The 10,340-nt window shown below is 35.5% G+C and overlaps 1 protein-coding gene and 1 long non-coding RNA gene across 2 annotated transcripts; both read left to right on the top strand.

Annotated features, from left to right (window-relative positions):
- Positions 1-717: 717 nt before the first annotated feature.
- On the top strand, positions 718-2,798 carry LOC143534018 (uncharacterized). The gene is made up of 3 exons (XR_013135458.1): positions 718-830; positions 2,225-2,394; positions 2,578-2,798. It is a non-coding gene; the product is annotated as an uncharacterized LOC143534018 (long non-coding RNA).
- Positions 2,799-2,812: 14 nt separating this feature from the next.
- Positions 2,813-5,269, top strand: LOC143534017 (uncharacterized). The gene is made up of 5 exons (XM_077028626.1): positions 2,813-2,870; positions 2,963-3,181; positions 3,280-3,372; positions 4,441-4,548; positions 4,657-5,269. The coding sequence occupies exons 1-5, from the start codon at positions 2,853-2,855 to the stop codon at positions 5,044-5,046; spliced, it is 828 nt and encodes a 275-aa protein (XP_076884741.1). The 5' UTR covers positions 2,813-2,852; the 3' UTR covers positions 5,047-5,269.
- The last annotated feature ends 5,071 nt before the right edge of the window (positions 5,270-10,340 follow it).

The following is a 10,340-nucleotide window of genomic DNA, read 5'->3' as shown; positions in this document are numbered from 1 at the left end:
TTGAGCTCGAGTCAGCTCACGACCCTTAACAAGCCTATGATTATATAAACTTTTAATATATATATATAACAACTATTATATACACAATGCTATGAAAAAAACAACTAATTAATATATATTATGTGAAATATAAAATTATAATTGAAATATGTATAGAAATATACAAAAGTAATATATAGTAAATCAGTCAAGCTCGTACTGAGCTCGAATTTAAAAATAAAACTTAAAACAAGTCAAGCTTAAGCTTGGACCGAACCCGATTGCACTCCTAGTTCGTTATTCAAAAAATAAAACAAATAATAAATATAATAATAACATCAATAATAAACACCCAACTTCTGTATTAAATCATATTAATAATTATTATATTCCTTTAGAAGTTATAAATCGTAATTTACTTGAATCTTGTGTTTGATTATTTAATTCAAACACACAACAACATTAGCATATTAACAAATCGTTATTTCAATCAAGTAAATTTAGTAGTTGTAGGATATTATTAAAAAATATTAGTACTAATTAGTTTAGGTATTTAATATTCAAAAATACTAAAAGAAAATCAAAGTTGCGTATCATATAATCAAGTTGGGAAAGTAAGATGTAAACAAAATAACTAAATAATATTCTTGATTATCTTCTTCTCATTGGAATTCATCTGCATCTTTCTTTATCCAGCAAAACTCAACTGGACCATCCACAAAAATCGGGATGATTCAAACCCCATCACGCTACAGTTACTCCCTCACGAAAGCCTTCCTCTTTACAAACTATTGAAGTTGTTGATTCTGTGTGAAGAAATTTTGGCAGTCTATCAATATTTGCAGATTCAGGTATCAATTGAACTAATTTTTGATATATTGAACACTACTTGCATACTCAATTAGTAATAAATGATATGTTTAGTTCAATATTGAACACCATTATGTGGCTGAATTGATGAGTTAGAGTGATGTTCGTTGATTAGACTTTCACTTCAATAGCCCTTTTCTATATTGACTGCCATGTCCATGAATTTTGATGAGTTATTTTGGTAAATTGATATAACATGAGTCCATATGTTCTGTTTACAAGTAGGGGTGGCCAAAATACTCGAACCCGATTAACCCGACCCAAAACCGAGTAAGCTCATTAGGTTCGGGTTACATAGCTACAACAATTATTAATCGGGTTAACCCAATTAACCCGTATTATCGTTAGGGTCGGGTTTTGGGTTCGTGTTTGATAAAAAATCGGGTTTTGGGTCAACTCGAGTAACCCAATTAATAGTTAACTTAAGCAGCCCAACTATTATATACTTTAGCTTTTTTATATATTTAAACTATACTCTTTGTATATATTCAAGATTGGTTATATGTATTCTACCATTGTCTTGTATAATTCCAAACATTATTTGTTCATATTGATTGTCTATGCTTCTCCAATCTATTATATTGTTTTTAAGTAAAAGATAAGAAGGTATTATCGATTAACATGAGTTTTCTAATATGGGGAAACCACTGAAAGAATTTTAGTAAAATAAAAACATTTTTTTGGGTTTAGTTAAAGTTGTTGGCAAATTGTTTGTACATTTCTTTTAAGGATAATTGTTTTGTGATATGTTTACAACACTTATACATCTTTGCAGCCCATAATTAAAAAAAAAACATTGAAGCATTATTACAACCCGAAACCCAAGTAACCCGACCTGATTAACCCGAAAGTTGTTCGGGTTGACTCGATCAACACCCCTGAGCTACACGTAATCATAATTTAATTTAGGGTTGTATTTTGTTATCTAATCATGTTTTGCTTACATGAAATATATAATTACTTCGTTACATACAACATCTTTTTATCTATTAATGTACACACTTCTATGTTCTAACATGTGGAGACATGTATATCTACATTGCATCTGATACAAAAAGAAAAAAAACAACATTAGATGTAAGATAATAATAAACATATGCATATAATAAAGCATATTAACGTGGACTGTCTTTGAATTGTTGCTATTCATTACAGGCGCAAGTGATAATCAGTAGGCCATTATATTGATTCTAAAAACATGGACACAATTCAATCTATATATACACTACATGTCTACATTTGATTAAAAAAACCCACTGCAGTTTAGATAGTATGCATATCTCACATGTTTAGTATCATGTTTATGTTCTAGTTCATAACAATACTTGTTGTGGAATGTATATATCAGATTTCTTTACTATCGATTTCCTTGTAGTACAATGTGGATGCTTATGTTAGTGATGATGGTCTTTACAAGAACGAGATCTGAAGAAGATTCTCGAGTACCTACAAATCAGTCGGTGGTTGAGGGAAGTGCATCTGCTCTAGTGTCGCGCTCGACACGTAGACGCAAACGTAATACGCCCAACACCAGTGGTGATACCAGTAAATTATATTTTTTTAAACTAAAATTTTCATATTCAAGCAAAGGGTTGTGGTTGGTTTTCGTGGGTAAAGATCTGTTTGAAATCGCACTTCAAAAAGTGATGAAATGGGCTGAATTACTTTGCAAAATAAACAGAATTCAAATCATTTTATCCTTTTTTGTCTTTTCTACATTACATGCAGAACAACTTGTAGAAGCAGAACAACCACCTGCTGAAACAGAACAAAATGTTCAACCACCAAATAGACGCGGTCCAAATTTAAATCTTAGCATTACAAGGACTTTACAAAATATGCCTGAGGGTTCTAAAATCCCTTTGACAATGGATGAGGGTACAAAATCTTTTGTTGGAACCTCAGCAACACCGTTTGCGACTGAGTGTGGAATTTTTATTCGCAATTTTTGTCCAATGAGTTATCACGCATGGGACTCAATACCAAAAGAAGCGATAAATCTGATGTATGAGAAATTAGAAGTAAGTTGTATATATTTTTACATTTAATTATTGAGAATCTGTTATGATGTTATATAGTATCATTAATATCATTAACAATGTATTCTTTGAAGGGAAAATTTGAGTTGTTGAGATCAAATAAGGTTTTCATGGAGTATGTGAATGCTCGCCTTCAAAGCCATTGGAAACGCACCCGATGTAATTGGAGTCGGCACTGGAAGAAAAATGGAGGAAGAACCAATCCTGAGTTGGCAAGATCGAAAAGGAAATCTGATTGTCGTGAAGAAGCTTGGAAGCATATGTGTGATTATTGGGAGTTAGAAAAAACTCAGGTATGCTAAATTTCTTTTTACAAATCATGACAAATGTCCGTGAATATTTTTCTTATTTTTAAAGTTCTAACTTGTGTGGCAAATTTGATTTTTCCTAGAAATATAGTAAGCAAATGGAAGCTAACAGAGCAAAACAAGTTAATATAAGCAGAGGGGGATCTCGGTCACTAGCCAATCATACATTCCAACTGGTAAGATTTTGAATTTTCGACTGATAATGCAATCTGTTATTCATGTTAAGTAATGTCGTACTCGTGTTGTGGTTTAGAAGAAAATTGAATCTGAAACCAAGAATTGACTTGGCTGTAAAAATTTATGAAAAACAGATGTTTATACTAGGGATGCCAACAGGCCGGGTATTGGCAATCACAAACACATACCCATTTACAGAACTGTGTCTCATAAACGGCCCATTACCCGTCGGGTATTTATCGGGTAATTACCCGTCGGATAACAGGTGGTAGTTTATAAAAATATACCTTTGGTAGTTTCTAAGTACAAATTCTAAATTTATATTTTTAAAAATTTTGTTAAATATGATAAAACACAAGGATAACATCATCACCATTAGATAATATATCAAATATCAAGATAATGTAAACTATAAACTTCAATACTTCATGATAAAAAATAAAGACACTACTATATGCAGGTTTGGATACTTTTGCTTTTGCATCAAAAATACATATCCACAAAAATAAGTTTGTTGATACATTCTGAAACGAATATCTAAAACAATAATTCCATTTTCCATAAAGCTAAATGTTGAATTCTTGGGCGGAAACTATTTAGATATTTACTAGAAAAGCTATACAAAGAGTCATTTGGTAAAGATAATTCATAAAGCATTTAGTTATAAAACTATTAATTAAAGTCTTATATACATAGTAAATTAGAAACGTGCAGATTATATTTCGGGTATATTTACGGGTAATCAGATAAATATAATTCGGGTAATGGGGCCGGGTATCACCCAATCCCATTCCCATACCCGAACCCAAAAAAAAATTATTTTTTAATCCCATACCTGATCCCATGCTCGTTTACCCAACCCGTTACCTGGCCCGTATGCTTCGGGTTCCGTGTATACCCATCGGGTTCAGTTATTTTTGCCATCTTTAGTTTATACTATACTGTACATGGCAAAAAAGGATAACAAATTCATTATGCTTCATTTTTATAACTTTTTCAACGACAAGAAAATACTCAGATTAATTTGAATATATTTGTTCTTCATTATTATAATTTGATGATGACAGACAAATCCTGAGACTCACATGCCGCCTAGCCCGTTAGAACTTTATCATAAGATGCATTACAATGCCGCGAAACAGGGATGGCTAAATGATAGTTCGCGTCTTGAATATGTAAGCATCTCCTATTTAAAAGTTTTTATTGTGAAATTTATTTTTTCAAATATTTATTTGGGTTGGTGCTGGTTTTGAATGTTGTTCACATGCCTTCTTTTATGTTAGGAAAACATTATTCAGCATAAACACGCAGCCATGGATAAATTAGTTTATGAAGGAATCACTGTTACAACTTCTATAGAACACGAGATTGAGAAAGAAGCCATAAAAAGTGTTTGCGGGAGGAAGAAAACCATACAATCAGCATGGGAGGTTGGTGTAGGGCCCGTGTTTAGGAAAAAAGATAGTTGGATGAAATTGGTAGCCGAATCATCCGAACAAGATACAAGTGAGAACGAAGTTCTGAAAAATAAGGTTATTGCACTCGAGGCGAAACAAAAACGAGAAAAGGAGAAATATGAAAAAATGTTCGAGTTTATAAGCACAAAGTTTCCGGACTTCGAGAACACAATAGCCATGGAAACGAGTGATGAAGTTGATGGTGACAACATCTAGGACATTAGTTATAAGCGTTTGTTACTTTTCTTTATCAAGTACTCTTTTAAATATTAGAATTGGTTGGTTGACGTTATTTTGATTGGTTTTGTTACGATATTAATGCTTATTATATTTGGATTGTGTGAAATCAAAAATCAAATTTATGAGTTATATATAAATCTACAAATCAGTTACTTCAATGGTATTGTTTTTTAGTCCTTGAAGAGATTTATTCGGTATTATGAATGCATGTTGGGAACTGAATTAAATTGTGTGGGGGACTATTTTTCATTGGAATATATACATTATTAGAGACTAGAAATAGTCACTGAAAATAACATATTAGAGACTAGTTTATGAGACTGATTATCAGACTCTAAATATAATTACTAGGGACTAAAATAACATATCATCTGAGAATAATTATCAGTCCCTAAAAGTGATATATTAGTGACTGAAATCAAGTAGTAACGAGACTAATTCTCAGTCCTTAAAGAATATCATTGGAGACTGATTTGATATAGAATCACGAACCTAACGAAACGTATTAGGGACAATATTGTATTGATTAGAGGACTGATTTTCAGTCCCTAAAGTTATACATTAGGGACTAGAATATCATTGTATTCGAGACTGATTTACAGTCTCTGAATATATGTTTTTGGGACTGAAAAGATGTGGTATGGGGGGATAAATTAAGGACTGAATTTTTGTGTACCAGGGACTGGCTGTTAGTCCCTATTGGTGTCATACAACGGAGACTGATTTTCAGTTACAAAAACTAGTATCTAGGACTAGGTATCTGTCACTGGCTAGGGACTGGTATATCAGTCCCGGATAACCATTAGGTACTGATTGGTGTGTATTAGAGACTAACTTTTCAGTCTCAAATACTAATCTTTTTGTAGTGAACTAAGCTACCTCGTAAAGCTAAGCATCTTGATACCATCTAGGTGATTGTGGACCGTTTGACCAAAAGTGCTCACTTTCTGCCCATACGAGAAGCCGTCTCGTCAGAAACGTTAGCAAGTTTGTTCATTAAAGAGGTTGTATCTAAGCATGGATTACCGTTATCGATCGTGTCTGATAGAGATACTCGGTTTACTTCGGGGTTTTGGAAGAAGTTCCATGAAGCTATGGGAACGAGATTGAACATCAGTACGGCGTATCATCCTTAAACAGATGGACAGTCTGAAAGGACGATCCAAACCGTTGAGGATATGCTACGTGCTTGTGTTTTAGACTTTGGAGGAAGTTGGGATGATCATCTGCATCTAGCAGAGTTCTCGTATAACAACATCTACCATTCAAGTATTGGTATGCCACCGTTTAAGATGCTTTATGGTAGACGATGTAGAACCCCGGTATGTTGGGGGAGATTGGTCAGAAGGAGATGGGAAGTTTAGAAGTCATGCAAAAAACCTCTTCAAAGTTCAATCAGATCAAGGCAGGGATGAAGCTGCCCAAGACCGACAGAAGTCGTATGCTGATAAGCGGCGATGACCGATTGAGTTTAACGTTGGTGACAATGTGATGCTCAAGGTCTCGCCTTGAAAAGGAATTATTCGCTTTAGGAAGATGGGAAAGTTGAGTCCGAGGTACATTGGACCGTTTGAGATTTTAGATCGAGTAGGTGAAGTGGCTTACAAGTTAGATCTACCAGAAGAGTTGGAAGGGATTCATTCTACTTTTCATGTCTCTCATCTTAGAAAATGTCTAGCCGATGACACGTCTCATGTGCCATTAATGGAAATTGAGGTTGATGAACAGTTGAACTACATGGAGCAACCAATCGAGATAGTTGACCGCAAGGAGAAGCAGATTCGACATAAAGTTATCCCATTAGTGAAAGTGATATGGAAGCATCGCAAAGAATCAGACGCTACATGGGAAGCCGAAGATGATATGCGCAAGTTTTACCCGAACTTGTTTATGTAACAGTTAGGTTTCGAGGACGAAACCTCTTTACGGAGGGAAGACTTGTAACATCCCATTTTCTCGTTTCGGTTAATAAAATGAAAATATGAGTTATTATGAGTCGGGTTAGTATTGGGTTAAATGGATATGGGTTATGGACTTGGGTTAAGAAAGAAAGAATAAAAGACCATGGGCTTAAGCCCAAGATCCATAATTACATAAACCTTAATTACCCATTTAATTTATTCATTTACACATATTCCATACACCACCAAAACACACACTTAAGCTCTCTCTTTAATTTCTCTCCTTTCTCTAGCCGAACCAAGATAGAAAACCAATCCCGATCCAAGGTAATGATAGTATGATGTTTTATGAACTCAAACTGTAACATCCTACTTTCGGTTATTATAATAAAAATAAATTTCGTTATTTCATAGTGGGTCGTTATCGGTTTAGATAAATAGAATACGAGTTGGGCTAGTGTTGGGTAAATGAATATGGGTTATGGACTTGGGTTAGGAAAGAAAGAAGGAAAGACCATGGGCTTAAGCCCATGATCCATAAATATATAAACCCTTAATATCCATTTAATCCTCATTCACACATATTCCATACACCACCAAAAACACACACTTAAGATTTCTCTCTAGTTCTTCCTTATCTCTAGCCGAAATCAAGAAGGAAACCGAGCACCGACCCAAGGTAACGATAGTTTAATATTGTACGAGCCTAAAACGTTAGTTATAGTCGCGTAACGACGAGCCGACACCGTTAAACCGTTTAAATCACAAGATCCAGGTGGAATCGGGTATAAACCGGACTTAAGATGAGTTTAGGGATCACCCTAGCTCAAATCTGGATCAAACGGGACGAAAAACGATGAAAACGGTGGAAGAACGAGTGAGATCTCATTTTTCTGGCGAAAACGCGGTTTTCCGGCGATGACGGCGCCAGAAAGGCGGCGCTGGAAAAGATAAAGGTGTCAGGGAATGTTCCCTGACCTAACCCTAGTTCGCTAAGGAAACTTAGAGAACTAGAGGGTGATTCTTTAGCTAGTTCGCTAAGGAAACTTAGAGAACTAGAGGGTGATTCTTTAGCTAGTTCGCTAAGGAAACTTAGAGAACTAGAGGGTGATTCTTTAGCTAGTTCGCTAAGGAAACTTAGAGAATCAGAGGGTGATTCTTTAACTAGTTCGCTAAGAAAACTTAGAGAACTAGAGGGTGATTCTTTAGCTGATTCGCTAAGGGAACTTAGAGAACTAGAGGGTGATTCTTTAGCTGATTCGCATAAGGAAGCCTAACGAACTAGGCTTGATTCTTTATCCGATTCGTTAAGGAAAAGGGTAACGAATTACCCTTGATTCTTTAAGACCATTCGTTAACAAAGATAACGAATTAGAAGGTCTAATTCGCTAAGACCAAAGTAACGAATTGAAGTTTAACAGAAGGACATAATGGTCCCTGAACTTAAAAAGGAATGAATTAATTACAAATAAGCTAGTGATATGGCTAGTAATAGATAATTAATACGAGTAATTGTTATACAGTTAGCCGCGCCCAACTGAAGAAAGGAATAACAATTAACGGTGAACGTAACCGACTTCAGGTGAGTTTCTAGCCCCACTTCTGTGTTATGCTTTCGGGGCTGTGTGCATACTCGATATGTTTGTTAATACACTTATCCTAAGTGATAAGTGTTTGCCTTATATGAATGATGTGAAATGTATGAGTGATTGCTTGTTAGTACGTGAACGATCTTCGGATATTGCACGTACTGTCAGGTTGTAGTGTTACGTATAAGGTAAGTATAATGTATTTGCTTATATGTATGAATGCGATAAAGTTAATAAACGAGGAAAGGCATGGTTGTATGGTAACGAAGAGGGACCAGAACCTAATAATATCTGTGATGTTAGGGACCAGACCCTAATAATATCTGTGATGTTAGGGACCAGACCCTAATAATATCTGTGACGTTAGGGACCAGACCCTTATAATATCTGTGATGTTAGGGACCAGACCCTTATAATATCTGTGAGGTTATAGGGCGAAAGGCTCTTTAAAACGTATGATTATGTATGTAAAGAAAGTACGAAGGTAAGAATGAAAGTATATGCGCTTATGTGTGTATGAAAGAAAGTTAAGAGGTTAAGTATGAAATGTAAGAAGGTATTGTATGATTATGTGATTAACTAGAACTCACTCAGCGTAGCTGACTTTTAGTATGCACGCAGGTGAGTAGAATGAGGCAGGTAGCTTGAGGAGGACACATGGCAGAGTTGGACGAAGCTGGCATCTGAAGATTTTGCTATGATGTTTTATTTTAAAAGACTATGTTTTGTTTTTAAATGACTATGAATGCTTGATAAGACAAGAATTATGGTTATGGAATGTAATGGTTTGAATGTTTTTAATGTTCCGCGAATGTTTTAATTATTTAGAACTGCGTTTATGAGTAAATCCAACACGAAAGTAGGGCTACCGGTAACGGGGCCTTACAAGTTGGTATCAGAGCAAAGTTCGAGAGATTTAAGCATCCTACATGCTTAGACTCGAACAGAGAATGGGATTTAAGTAAGAAAAGAAAGAAGATGCCAGTTCAAGATAGCCATGTGTCACTCAAGCAAGCCCAGTAACGGTAAAGTGTATGGATAAATATGTATGTTAATGTTAGCTTGATTGCTAAAGAAAGGATATGTGAATGTTAGGGATAGGATTATTTGATTGATTAACTGTTTAGAATAGAACCAGCACAAATAGACTCATAAGGGGAAGTGTATAGGACACGGAAAGTAACGTGATCAGCTAATCACAATTGGCCAATGTTATTACCTGTTAGCCTTACTATCCTTGTACTAAATAGTTCCTTAAGTGATGACGTTTGTGTTTTCCCTTTTTTTATAATAAGGCTGGAACAGGAGGAAATGTGGAAGCGGGAGGTCGAAGACGCGGCAGGCCTCGTCGTGCCCAACGACCTTCGGTAGAGACAGCTTCCAACACCGAAGCTGAAAGAAACATAGCTGGAAGAAACCCGGAGAACAACGAAGGAGTCCAACTGGATCCCGTGATTCAAGCAGCTATTGTTCAAGCCGTAGCTACTGCTGTGAAGAATATAACTCCTGAAGGGTCTGCTGGAAGCCGTGAAAGAACTGCTGAAGGGGCAGGTGGTGATGGTAGGAAAGATGATGAGAGGGAAAAGGGTGATTCAAGTGAGGTAAGGTCTGTGAAAGTTGATGATAAGAAGAGGGGTCGAGGCGGTTGCAACTTGATGTGCGAAAATATATATAAATATATATATAAATAAAACACAAGTCGCAACTAAGCTTTAAAAACCAAACAATCTATCCTAGTTCACACTAACGGCAAGTGTACCGGTCGCGTATAGCACAGTTG

Source organism: Bidens hawaiensis, unplaced genomic scaffold (genome assembly GCF_021521415.1).
Source record: "Bidens hawaiensis isolate Kalapana, Puna unplaced genomic scaffold, B.hawaiensis_p1.1 tig00009985_1, whole genome shotgun sequence".
Classification (NCBI taxonomy): Eukaryota; Viridiplantae; Streptophyta; class Magnoliopsida; order Asterales; family Asteraceae; genus Bidens; species Bidens hawaiensis.
Note: the sequence above shows the minus strand (reverse complement) of the source record. Positions and strands in the feature narration are given on the sequence as shown.